The 14,330-nt window shown below is 36.7% G+C and overlaps 1 protein-coding gene and 1 pseudogene across 1 annotated transcript in view; both read right to left on the bottom strand.

Moving 5' to 3' along the window:
* RLF (RLF zinc finger) overlaps positions 1–14,330 on the bottom strand; it is a 79,505-nt gene that overhangs the window by 41,911 nt on the left and 23,264 nt on the right. The window contains exons 2-3 of the mRNA XM_054572041.1: positions 6,124–6,278; positions 4,122–4,203 (exon numbers count right to left, since the gene is read on the bottom strand). Coding sequence (XP_054428016.1) covers positions 4,122–4,203; positions 6,124–6,278 — 237 coding nt within the window. The remainder of the gene's footprint in view (positions 1–4,121; positions 4,204–6,123; positions 6,279–14,330) is intronic.
* LOC129069345 (keratin, type II cytoskeletal 8-like) lies at positions 12,442–13,975 on the bottom strand (annotated as a pseudogene).

Below are 14,330 nucleotides of genomic sequence, written 5' to 3'. Positions count from 1 at the left end.
ATGTATCTGAATGTCTATGAAAGGACCTATATCTTGCGGGGGGGGGGGGAATTATCCTTAAAACTTTGTGAGATTATAGTGCTGCTCTTTTAAAGAATGAAACTTGGGTGTATTCACTAAGGTAAAGGGTACCTTTAAAATGATTTCCTGAATTTCCCTTATGTAAAATTATCACAATTCATTTACATCCTTGCATTACTAAATTATTTTATGGCCAATGGTACAGTTTTCCTTTAAAAGGATTCTGCAGTAGTCACACAGGCAACCTATTACTTTGAATAAAAATATTACTTAATGACACCAATTGTTATATACTTTTTAACTATTTAAATTATTCTATCAAATGTCTTTTTAAATGAGGTGGCTCTTTATAAAATGTTGTGGAAGGTCTAGGTTATTAGCTATCATTCTATATCCTCAGAAAACGAACAAAATATAATTCCCAATAGTATGTTCTTTAAAAGTACTTACATGCACAAAGGGTGGGGAAAAGGGGGTCAGAAATTTAACTTGGTATAAATGATCAAGTATGTCTCACTATCCTCTACTACTAGTGAAGATTATTGGTTGTTCCCATAGTCTAAAATTTTAACTTGTTTTTCCTTATTTTACACTGCTGAAACTCTCAAGGAACATAAGCTTCCATTTATAGCAATATATTTCTTTGGAGTTTAAAAAAGTTTAAAAAGTGTGCAGACCTAAGAATGTAATCTTAAATTCACTTAATTGAAATATGAAAAATAAAGTTTATTTTTCCGACGTAATTTTCACATAAAAATTACAGGATTTTGCCCTGGCCAGGTGTCTCAGCTGGTTGGAACGTCATTCGGGGGCCTGTTTGGGAGGCAATTGATCTCTCCTTTCTCTTTCCCTCTCAATTTCTCTCCTTCCCTCCCCTCTCTCTAAAATCAATGAAAGAAAGTCCTTGATGAGGATTTTTTAAATTATGTTTTTAATATACACATACATACTCCTAGTACGCTAAGTTATCTTCTACTGAGAAAGAGTTTAAGACATAAAACTGACACAGAAAGTGATATTCCCAATTAGTAGTTTACAAAATAGCAGTATTTTACTAATGGTGCTTGACTTGTCCTCAGGCTTCTCTCTCTTTAAGACAACAGGCATTTACTTTGAAGTGAAGGTGAAAAGTATATGTGAAAATTTCAGACTTTGCTGTGTCTGGTTACCATGTTTATAATATATATACATACCTGACTGTTATACTTTAGCAGAAAACACTATGCCAACCATGATACACAGTAACTAAACTAAAATAAAAGCTATAATTTGGGTTAAAAACAAAAACAGCTTTCTAGTTTTTCATCTGTTCAAAGGGCAGTTTATTCTGAGTTAGAATGATGTATGTAATCTTTTGTTACCAATTGATATATTTATTATAGCAAAGTTACTTTAAAAATATTCAACAAAATCTTTAAAAACTATGATGGAATTTTAAAAACAATTTTAAAACTTAAATTGTAAATCTACAATACAGAAATACCAGCACAAGATGTTCACTCTAGCACAATTTAGAATAAATAGCAGAGATCTGGTCAAATAATTTATGGTGCAACCAAACACCAGAATCCCAAGTAGTTATCAGAAAGGGAGATCTATTGAATACATATGTCCATGATTGCGATATTGTGATTTATAAGATATATGGTCTTCATCCACAGTTCCTGGGCATGGAAACTCTCTGTCCCTTCCCATGTATACTGTCCTATCTGGCTGTTTCTGTGTTATATCCTTTCATAAATAACCAATAATCTAGTTAATAAAATGTGTCTCTGAGTTCTGTGAGCCGCTCTAGCAAATTAATCAACCTCAAAGGGGGTTGTGGGAGCCTCTGGTTCATGGCAGTCAAGTCAGCAATTCAGGTGACAACCTGGGTTTGTGGCTGTTGTCTGAAGCGAGGGTGGGGGGAGGCAATCTTGCATGACTGAATACTTAACTAGTGGAATCTGATATTCTCTTCTCTGGATATACAGCGTTAGAATTCAGTTGAACTAATTCTTCAACACCCTGCTGGAGTCAGAGAACTGCTTGTTGGCATGGGAAACCACACCCTACATTGATATTGGTTCTGGGAAACCTCATTTAATGATAAAATTATTGTTCGGAGGGTTTTACCTTTTAGGTTTCAAAAGGGGCTATGGCATATATCTATCTGTACGTCTAAATGTATTTTATTAAGTACTTTCAAAGTATATCCTGCCCTGCCTGGTGTAGCTCAGTGGACTGAGTGCCAGCCTGCGAACTAAAGGGTCGCTGTTTGACTCCCAGTCAGGGGTGTATGCAAGAGGCAACCACACATTGATGTTTATCTCCCCCTTTCTCCCTCCCTTCCCCTCTATTTAAAATAAATAAATTTAAAAGAGAGAGAGAGAGAGAGAGAGTGTGTGTGTGTATCCATCCATCCTAAGTGTCTGATAAAAAATTACACAGATGGGGAAAAAAGTGAAATATTTTATTCAGGCATACTATCTAAGAAGAGAATAAAAAAATGAGAATATTCTCTCTACAAAGGATACTAATAAACATAATGGCAACAGCTCTAATAAATTAAGTAGATTTGCCCTTCTAGAATGCCACACACTAGGACAAAACTATTGGCAGGTCTCAAAACAAAGAGTAATGAAATCAATGTGCTATATATGAAAGATGATTTTAGCTGCTGTATGATTATGTGAGGAATTAGTACCACATTACAAGGATTAAAATGGGCCAATAGCCCTGGCCGGGTAGAGCTCAGTTGGTTGGAGTGTCATCCCAATATGCCAAGGTTGCAGGTTAGATCTCCAGTCAGGGCACATACAAGAAACAACCAATGAATGAATAAATGAGTGGAACAACAAATTCTTGTTTCTTTCTCTTTTCTAAAAATCAATAAAAAAATAAAATAGGCCAACAACATAACAAAGAAACCTGTTCTTCCTAAAGAGAAAAAGATTACCATTATTTCAGTTTGGGCTATATGACTGTATCCCAGAAAAGAAATTTCCAGATAATGAAGCGTGTCTGTTATTAGGCAGATCTTTACTTGTGCCTACAAGAAACAGTTCCAAGCTATTATGGAGTTTGGGTCTTCAAGGAAGCAGTTAACAAAGCTTGGATATAAACTGGGTTTAACTTTGGGAAAGCTAATTAATTAACCTCTCTACGCCTATCTCCCCATTTGTAAATGGAGTCAAATGATTATAAGGTTTGTAATTTGATTAAAACATACAAAACATGTAGAGCAGGGTCTGGCACACAGTGATAAATAAATGATAACTATTACTACTAATATTATGCTTTCTTTTTAAAAAGATTTTATTTATCTTTAAAAGGGGGGAAGAGTGGGAGAAAGAGGTAGAAACATCGTATGTGAGAGAAACACTGATTGATTCCCTCTCACATGTGCCCCAACTGGGACTAAGCCCACAACTCAGGCATGTTTCCTGACCAGAAATCAAACTAGCGACCCTTTGCTTTTCAGTATGCTACCCAACCAACTGAGTCACACCAGTCACAGCATATGTCTAGTTCTTAAAACATAGTTTCTGTCTTTACTAGTAACAAGCAAATTGGCCTCCTGTCACTGGCAGTGCACTTGCTTTTCTTCCTACCCTAATCTCCTCCTCCCCAATCTACTAGTTTCTGATCTTCCCACCCTTAGGAAGCTGATAATCAGGCCAATATGAAAGCCAATGTAGCTTTCCTGTAAGTAAAATGCACGAATAGAATTTATGATGATTATTTTGACTTAAAATGCTTGACACAATCCCTGAAGTGTTAGAGGGAAATTACTAGATAAATGTACTATGATCCAAGTATTGCTACCTTATAACAATACACAATTTTACATTTTTAATAGCTTTATTCTATATAAAATTGTTTTTGAATAATGAAAACTTCTTTATTGTTTTCTGAGCTACGTAAAGGCTAACAAAACCAAATTCACAAAAATATTTTTAACGTACTCCCTTCATATGAAAGGTCTCTCATTTCACAAACTTAATACCAATGTATAATTATTTTTGTTGTAAGTTTCCAAATTTAATTTACTGGGAGAAATTAATTAGGTGTCTTGGATACCTAAAACAGAGACTTTTTTTGAGCCCAAATCAACTCACCTGCAGAGACTGAAGAAAAAGTACCCATACTTCATGAGGCAGTTCACTTTCAGACACTGAAAGTAGTAATTCAAAACAACTCCTACAACATAAATAAGTCAGTATATAAAGGTGGCTACGGTCATAATCAAACTGTACGACACTGATACTGAATATATATTTTACATTTGTTAGACTTTTAAATTCTGTTTTTTTGCTCTTCAAAATTTTCTTCAGTATTGTTACATTGGCTGAACTTTAAAAAAGTAAAACCAGGAGCCTTAATAATTACAGTTACTTTAATACATTTAGTTAAGAATATAAACCTTTTATAAATCACATACCAAATAGTTATGTTTAGTCAATTAGGGTGTGAGGAGGGTGCCCATACAGTAAACATTTTGATTCCCGAAGACAAAAACAGGAGCTCATGCTCCTCTCAATTCAGCTGATAAAGTGACAAATATGCATGTAACTGTCATCTATATAGGTTCTTGTCACTTGCACAAGCAGAAAGATAGGCAAGGCCATTTCTTTACCTCTGACAAATCAAGCAAGAAAAAAAGTTTTCTACTTTCTACCTTAACCAATACTGAGAAAAAAAAATGAGAGAATTTAAAAAAGGAAACGTAACAATTTGACTAAAGATCAGCTCAAAATACCAACAAACCAACACCTCTCTAAAATCTTGCAGAATATTACTTTACCCTTTAGAGATTAGCATTGCTAATATAGAAAACAAATTTAAAGAGGAGGAATAATGGGGATTATAAAACAAGGAATGCTTGTGTTCCATGAAAGGTATTATTAAAGGTTTTGGAAAATAGGAAAGAAAACAGGTGAAGCCAGAGAAAAATAAAATGGACCACCCAGACCAGAAGTTCTCCCAATAAACAATCTGTAAGCTGAACCAAGGTGATTCTCCAGAAAAAAACTAAATAGCTGCTGTATTTTTTCAGTTTGCAGATGAAATTACATTAGAGGTGTAATTTTGTCTGCTAGCTGGCAGCCAAATATTAAAACAGCAGCTAAATGATCAGGGGCTCTTAGGGTGGTAATGTTATACTGTACTCTGGTATTTTCTGCTAGTAAAATTCCTAGTTCCAATAACATAACTGCAGATTTCATCATGTTTCCCCCTTCCCCAAAGTGCTCCTCTAAGACCAAAACATTTTCCAGATACTCTGTCACTTGAATTGAACTATACCTGAGTACAGAGAAAATCTATCATTCTTAGATTCTAGGCCTCAGTAGGAAAAGAGATTAGAGGAAATTAGATTACGTTGCTTGGCTTGTACTGCATTGGCCAAAAAGTCCATTTAGCTTTTTCTGTAAAATAAAAGACACATTTTGCATTTTCACCAATAACTTTATTGATTTGGATACTCTAAGTATGTGGGCTATCTACCACTATGGCTTCTGGTGGGTAGAGGCCAGAGGTGCTGATAAACATCTCCCAATGCTTAAGACAGCCTCACAGCAAAGAATTACTTGGCCTAAATAACAATAGTACTATGAAACTTCGCAAACCACTTTTGACACATTCGATCAGTCACAGGACCTTCTCTATATATTGCACAAACCCTTTTTTTGCATTTCAGTTGCATTTTTATCTTTCTTGAAATGATAAAAGCATAACATGCTGAAAATGTTCTGTATCTTCTTCCATCTTCAATATTAAAATGGCTGCACAAAAATTCAGCAATTTTGATGGTTTTTTTTTTTCAAACTGCTATGAGAGCTATCACAACACAATCTAACAAAATTGTTTCAAATGAAGTTAAAGACTACTAAGCACTACCAGTGCCATCTTACAGAAAACAAATCAAAGGAACTTTTTGGCCAACCTGATACTTTTATCTTCTGTGACCCTGAGTGTGAAGGCTCAGAGTAAAGGAAATTTCATGCAAAAGTATGACTCCAGTGGTGCTTTGAATAACATGATGCTATAGTAGCTAGAAGTCAGGCAAACATTACAACCAAAGGACTCATTTTTAAGAATGACTTAAGTTCTTAAACTTACAGTACTAATCTGCCAAGCACTAATAGGACATCTTCACATTCAGTAGTTAAATATGGGCGTGCACTGGCAAAGCTTTGGATGGCAAGTCGATATACCTCCAGAAGATACACCATATGTTCTGATGCATTCTTGTTGCTTGCATACTGCAAAAGGGTCTAAAAAATAAAATTAAAAGTTTTAATTATTTAAAAAATAAAAACAATGAAACACACACTCTCTTTGTTCTCTTTTCTTACAGACACACACACCTTTTACTTGCCTTTATAGGATCTGGCTTGTTTAAAGGATTCTAGTTTCATCACTTAATGAATTGTTTTTGCTGAGTTAAAGAAAAGGCTTCTAGAACTGCTCTTCTGACATGAAAATATAATCTACGAGTAGAGCCATAAATTGCCTATAGTGGTACTCTCTAGAGGTCTGGAGTTACCATCTCTAAAATTCAATGAGTTTCATTAATACAACATTAAATTGAGCACTGACTATGTGCCAGGCACTGGGCACACAAGAATTAAGACTGATCCCTACCTTCTACAAAAAGACTTATTCCTGAATATGGCCCTCAGTTCTACAGAAAAAAAAAAAAATTAACTTTTTTGTACACAGAGAACTGATTAGGCTTAATTTATTTATACTAATTTATAAAAGGTTGATGTTACAATTTATATTTAAGTTTATTTTCAAATATTAACATCAGTCTCTTGTTTACAATGAGGGAATAGTCATATTGCCAAGTAGGATACCCTATTTATTTAAGAGGTTATGTGACAGGCACAAAATTTAAAATAAAGGAAAATGGAGCTACAATCAGGCTTGATAAATGACATGTCTAACACTAAGAATTTTTTGATAAACCATTATACAGTAAAAGCTCTCTTAAGTAACACACTGGATTACCCAATCTTTGTATGCCAGAATGATCAAACCAGTTATGTTGGTATACCCATTCAATCAAGTATCTTGTTTCTTTACCAGTCACTTTAGAAAAGTGAGCTCCTTTTCTATTTGCCCCCATTAAACAAAATCCCAAACTTTAACAAAATAGGGAAAAAAAAATAACAAGATTATAAAGCTGACCCCATAAAACTTCCCAGCTAAATGAGTAGAGAAGGAACACAGAATATGTATTTATCTGTTACATAGGTAAGATTTCATAAAAATCTGTCAAGAAACTTATTAAAATGTATGTTAGGAAGAAATACTGTTTTAGGTCAGCAAATTATTTAATGTCTGCATTGGTTAATCTGAAAACCAGAGAGCTTTAAAAATTCATATTTAATACCAGATTTTATGTTGATTGAGGTGAGATATTACATTTTATCCATCATTATAGGCCTAACATTCCTCCACCCCTACAGGACATTCTCAAGTCTCACTAAAATGTTTGCTGAATACACTCACCATTTTATTCATTTGACAAATATTGAGAGCCTACTCTACAGTGCTGGATGCTGGGGAAAGACGTGGGGGCCTATCCTTGGGGAGCTTTCAGAATGAGTCATGACACAACATGACAGTTGAAACCACACATGCAAATTAACCAACTGCTAGCTAAAGTTTGCAAAGGGCTGAGTGCATACAGATGAGGTGGGTCTTTCCACACTCCATCTTTGTATTGAGAATGCACCTGTCACCAATCTAATTATCTTCACACCCAGACACTCCACTAAGACTATACCAAGTAACACAACTTCAAAGAATCAATACCTCATGGGTATTTATGTTTACAGTTTGACCTATATTGATTTATTTTTTTAATTCCCAAATCTTTTTTATGTGTTAATCCAATTAAATAGTGAGATCTCCTTAACACACTCACTATGAGCATACTCTGGGCACTGGAGTAGTCACTGGAACAATCTCCACTGTCACCTTTTCTAAAAACACAAGACTTGGCTTTGGGTGGTGAACACACAATGCAATATACAGACATTGTATTACAGAATTGTACACTTGAAACCTATGTAATTTTATTAACCAATGTCCCCCCTAATAAATTTATGAAATTTTTAAAAAAAGATTAATAATTATAGCCATCCAAATAACTTTTTTTAAAAGATTTTATTTATTTTTAGATAGAGGGGAAAGGAAGGAGAAAGAGAAGGAAACATCAATGTGTGGTTGCCTCTCATGCGCCCCCTCACTGGGGACCTGGCTCTCATCCTAGGCATGTGCCCTGAATGGGGATCGAACCAGCAACATTTTAGTTCACAGGCTGGCACTCAATCCACTGAGCCGCACCAGCCAGGGTCCAAATAATATTTTAACAAGGAATTATTTCATTAGCATAATGAAAAAGAAAAATGGGAAGTATCTTATTTTACTTCAGAAATTTAGATTTCAGGCACCAACAAAAAGAGAAAGAGAAAGAGGAAAGAGAAAGAGGAAATCAATGATCAATATAAATTCCTCAGGTTCACTCGCATTCTACAGAGAACAAATCAATAGACCCTACTCTTTGTTACAGTAAACTCATTTATCCCATAAACACCTACTATGTGGCAATATTGTGCTGGCCACTGGGGATGGAGACTGTATTCCTACCCTTAAAAAGCTAAGTATACTAACAGGTCAGATATATAGTATATAAAATTTAGCCCAATTAAGCACCATCTTTAACAATTTTAAACATTCTTCCTGGGGTGCTCTCATTCATATTACAAGCAGGTTCTCTCTCAAGTTCTTGCTATATACCTCATTCAACTGCCCCCTTAGACATTTCCATCTGGGTGTCCTAGCCCCATCTCAAACTCAACATATCCAAAATAAAACACATTCCCCGACAAATATGCTCTTCTTTTCAGGAGGCAAACCTAAAAGATTATCTTTGAAACCACCACATCAAAGTTTGTGATTCAATCTCAAAAATTCCTTCGCCTCCTGCTCCTAAGCTTTACTTCTATAGCCAATGACCTAGACGAGGGTCCTCAACATCCTTCAATTACACTTCTTCTATAATAGTTACTTCTCTGGGCTAAGTACCCTCCATTTCTGTACATGTGTTAAATGACAATCTATTTGTACATTAAAAAATTAAGGCATGGGGAAAAAAGACCAGAAGGAACTCACTAAAATGCTGATATGGTATTAGCACTGGGGCAATAGTTGGATTATGAACAATTTTTTGTTGTCTATATTCTTCTGAACTTCCCAGATTTTCTTTAAGAAGCAATATTACCGTATTTTGCTGGGTATAACGTGCTCCCATGTATAAAATGCACCCCCATTTCTGTGCACATTATACACAGGATTATTATATCCATTATTATACCTACGGTATGTAATTGTTATACCTATGTATAATGCCCATCTTTATTTTTCCCTCAAAAATTTGGGCTAAAACTGTGCATTATACATGGCAAAATATGGTATGTTTACAATGAAGGAAAAAATATCTCCCTTTATCCCAACTCTATCTACATTCCTCACTGCATGGTTTCAAAGAGGTTGGCAGTATCCTGACTATTCTCTGAAAAGATCAAGGAGGAAAATTTCTTTTAGGACGGTCCTATTTCATAAAGGAATGCATTCCAATTTAAAACTCAAACAGTTCAAGACTAAATTCCCCTATGGAATAATCATGTTTTTGAGCACATAGTATGGGTTAGGCACTTTCCTAAGAGCTCTACATGCTACTAACATTTAAAACAACCCTATGAGCCAGGTGATTTATCATCAGCACATTTTTTAAATGAGAAAACAAAGACACAGTGATATTGTTATTTGTCTAATGACACCCAGTAGGTTAAGTGTTGAGTTCAGGATTTGAACTAAGGTCACCTAGCTTCATGTGTTTTTTCAGAATGCACAATTCTACAACTACTTTAAGTGTGCTTTTAAATTCTGCTTTTTTCCCCACTGTGCATTAACTTTAATATTTTGCAGGAAGAAGTAGCATGGTCATCATTTTGGCTTTCTTTGTAAGTTTTTACACCTAATTTCCATTTAAAGCGACTGCTTCTGGGGAAAATTTTCCAGTAATGGTTCTGACTGACACCCCACACTTTAGAATACTGATGGTTCACAAAGAAGCAACAAAAAGTATCTGGTATTTACTGTTAAAACTACATGTCCTACAGCAATAGGAAATTATGTGACTCTTAATAGAAGAGGATTTGCATTATTTCAAATTTTGCACATAAAGCTAGAAGCCTTGTTTTGACTTTATTTCCTCAGTATTTTATTAAATAAATTTGAGTAAAATGTGATTGCACTATGATAGATAAACTTCTAGCAGGAGGTAGCACTTGAGCTAGGTTTCTGAACTACAGGTCACTTTTGAAAAATGCACAAATGAGGAGAATAGGATTCCAAGTAAAAAACAACTTAAACAAAGTAAAAAATGACTACGAACACAGACAGTGAGAGCACTTAAAATGTCAGCTGGTGAGGAAGCACCAGAGGCTTCCCATGAAGAGACCAAGCTGGATATGAGATGAAATAGAATGAAAGGGAAGAGAACAGCTGGCAGCTTACACTGAGAAAGGCTAGAGTAAATTAAAACCTTTAAGTCTTTTACATATATTTTTATTAGGCCCCAATTCCCACTTTCTATGTCTAGTTAGTTGATTTTTTTAAACTCAGAAATATGACTGACTTATTTATCCACCTTCCTATTCATCCATCCTGATTAAATTTCACTGGGTTTGGTCCATGATTCCAGCCTAAGTACTGCATAGAATTTAACTATACTTTCCTAGCTTCATTTCATTTTCAATATTTAAAAACACCCTTTACTGTGTTGTCATAAAAACAATAAATTTATTGTTTCAAGGATAGATTAAAACATAAAAATTAAAATGTCAACAATCTGCACTACCAGCACCCAGAAATATATCACTACTGACAATATTAAGTTTGAGAAACTTTTAGGCTTAAACAAAAGCATTTTAATGGAATTATACTCCACATGGTTTTGTAAAATGTTCTTCAAGATCAGTATTTCTATGGTACACAGCCTTGTATGTGTATCACAGTTTATTACCCAATTCTCTATTTCTGGACATTGTAGTTTCTAACTTTGCTTTATTATACGTAATGTCAAGAGGACCCTCTACCCAATTTTTTCCATGTAACCATAATAATTTTCTTATGATAATGTCCCAAAAATGAAATTGCTGAGTCAAAGAATGCCTAATTTTTATGGCTTTACATAATGCCAAATTCTGTTCCAGAAAAATTTGTTCCAATTTACGTTTCTATTATTAGTCACTGATTGAGGAGCTGTGACAATTATACTATTACAGATGGATGGGGGAAGTACAATTTTTTTTTATTCAACATTACAATCCTTTCATTACTGTTGCAATAGAATGAAATATTTCATGTTTCTTTTATGATATAACCTAAAATTTTAATTCCAACAGCATCTGCATGTATCTTTATCTGAGTTATCAGTAATATTAAGAAAGTCTGGATTAGAACAGCATCTACAGTAAACTTTAATTGTCTAAAGAAATCAAAGAGGGAACACTTCCTAACTCATTCTACAAGGCCAGCATTCCTCTGAAACCAAAGCAAGGCAAACACAACAGTAAAGAAAACTACAGACCCCAAAATACAAAATACTAGGAAACCAAATCTCATGGCATATTAAAACAGATTATACGCCATGACCAGGTGGGGGATTTATTCCTGGAATGCAAGAATGGTTCGGCATATGAACATCAATGTAATATAGTCCTGTGCCACTCAGTGACAGCTACTGCTCCTAGGCTACAAACCTGTACAGCATGTTACGGTAATGAATACTGTAGGCAACTGTAACACAGTGGTATTTATGTTTCTAAATATATCTAAACATAGGAAAAGTAGAGTAAAAATATGGTAGAAAAGATTTTAAAATGGCACATCTGTATGGGGCACTTACCATGAATGGAGCTTTCAGAGTGGAAATTGCTCTTGGTGAGTCAATGAGTGATGAGTGAATGTGATGGCCTAGAATATACTGTAGACTTCATAAACACCGTACACTTAGGCTACACTAAATCTAATTTAAAATGCTTTTTTCGATAATAAAATAAACTTAGCTTACTGTAACTTTCTTTTTAAGTAACTTTTTTTTAACCTTTTAACTTTTGTAATAATGCTTAACAAACAAACAAACAAACAAACTGTAGAGCTGTACAAAAGTGTCTTCCCTCCCTCCCTGCAGGGTTGACAAAGCCAACTGAGATTCTGTTTTGGAAAAAAAACAATTGATTTGTCTTTTAGTTGGGGGCATGGGCAAAAGACAGTCCCCCAGGCAGTAAACTCCTCCACCCCAAGGGTGAGCCAAGGACTGGGGCTGAACCTCAGGGTGGGTCTCCTGTGCCCACTACTCTTCTGCACAGCTGCACAGTTCCTTTCCCACAGTCCTGGAGGACAGGAGAGACCACAGTAGTCATTCACTTGGGGAGGACATCAGGTGACTCAGATAGCAGCTTCCCATCATAGGTCTCAATGTTCTTCATTACCACTATCTTGGAGGAACTGGAATCGGTGCTGGTGTGACTGAAGAGCCCCAACTAGAGATCAGGTTGGCCTGAAAGCCCAGGCCGTAGCTGAGGTTCTCGTAGGTTGGGCTCAGCCCATCTGAGTAACCGCTGGTAGTCTTGGTAACGGATACTCATGTTCTGCACCCCAGACTCCAGCTGGTTCTCCTCGCCCTCCAGCAGCTTGTGGTAGGTGGCAATCTCCACATCTAAGACCAGCTTTAAGTTCATAAGCTCCTGGTACTCATGTATCTGCTGGACCATGTCCCAAGGGCAGCTTCCAGCTCAGCCACCTAGGCCTGAGCATCCTTGACATCTAGCTCCCCACACTGCTCTGCATCAGTGATGGCAGCCTCTGGGGAAGCCCTCTGGTCTTTGAGGCTCTCAGCCTGGAGTCAGATGATGTTTCAGTTCATCTCAGAAATCTCCATTTTCATGTGACGCAGGTCATCCCGCTGCTTCCAAGCCAATGTCTGCAGTTCCTCATACTTGGTCTGGTATATGGTCTCAGCGTTGGCCTGGCTGCAGTTGGTGATTTCCTCATAGCTGAACCCTGACCTCAGCTATGATGCCATCCAGGTCCAGGGAGCAACTACTGTCCATAGACATGGAAATGCTGGAGATCTAGGACTGCAGCTCACGAATCTCCCCCTTCATACAGCTGCCTGCAGAAGTTGATCTCATGGGTCAGCCCTTCCAGGCAAAACACCAGTTCTACATTGGACGTGTAAGCTTCGTCCACATCCTTCTTGACAAGGACAAATTCATTCTCCATCTCTAGCACTTGTTGATCTCGTCCTCATACTATTCTTCAAGTCCTTCACCAGCCCCTGCATGTTGCCAAACTCCGCCTCCAACCTCAGTTTCACCTGGGCCAACATGTCCAGCGGACACTGAAGGTTGCTGATATAGCTCTCAGACATGTTGTACATGTTACTGCGAGCCATCTTCTACTGCTGCACATTCCACTTGGTCTCCAGAATCTTTTTCTGCTTCTCTAGGTTCCACATCTCATCAATGAAGGAAGCAAATTTGTTGTTGAGGCTCTGGATCTGCTCCTTCTGTTGGGCCTGGATGTTGGGGTCCATCTCCAGCTTCAGGGGGCTCAACAGTCTCTAGTTCACTTTGTGGACAACTCTAATGCTACCCATACTCCTAGCCCCATTGTAACCCCTGGTCAGATTCATATTAGAGTCCAGGCCAACCTGGTAGCTACCGCCAATCAGGAAAAGGACCAAGGAGCCTATGCAGGCGCTGGGCCCACTTGAGTATAAGCAGCTGCTGAAGGCCTGGGGACCAGAGGCAGATACATTATAGGTCTGCTGGGTCACCCTTGTGGACATGGTAGAGGCTGGAATGAAGGCAAGGAGGCCAAACCAGGCAGAGATTCGAGGAGGAGCAAATAAGGTGCTTGAAGATCTTTATATCCTTATTCTATAAACTTTTTTATTTTTTTAAATATGTGTTTTTTACATTTTACACTTTTTTGCTGTTAAAAACTAAGACATAAACATACACATTAACCTACCTAGGCCTACAGAGGGTCAGGATCATCATTATCACTGTCTTTCATCTCCACAAATTGTTTCACTGGAGGGACTTCAGGGGAAATAACACTACATGGAGCTGTGTTAATAATGCTTTCTTCTGGAATACCTTCTGAAAGATCTGCCTGAGGTTCTTCTTGAGGATATCACTGGTTTCAAAAATATAAACATGGTGGTTTGCTTTGTTTGT

This window comes from Pteronotus mesoamericanus, unplaced genomic scaffold (genome assembly GCF_021234165.1).
Source record: "Pteronotus mesoamericanus isolate MK-2021 breed Mesoamerican mustached bat unplaced genomic scaffold, CSHL_Meso_final contig_221, whole genome shotgun sequence".
In the NCBI taxonomy this organism is placed as follows: Eukaryota; Metazoa; Chordata; class Mammalia; order Chiroptera; family Mormoopidae; genus Pteronotus; species Pteronotus mesoamericanus.
The sequence above is the reverse complement of the archived record's forward strand: the minus strand, read 5'-3'. Positions and strand labels throughout refer to the sequence as shown.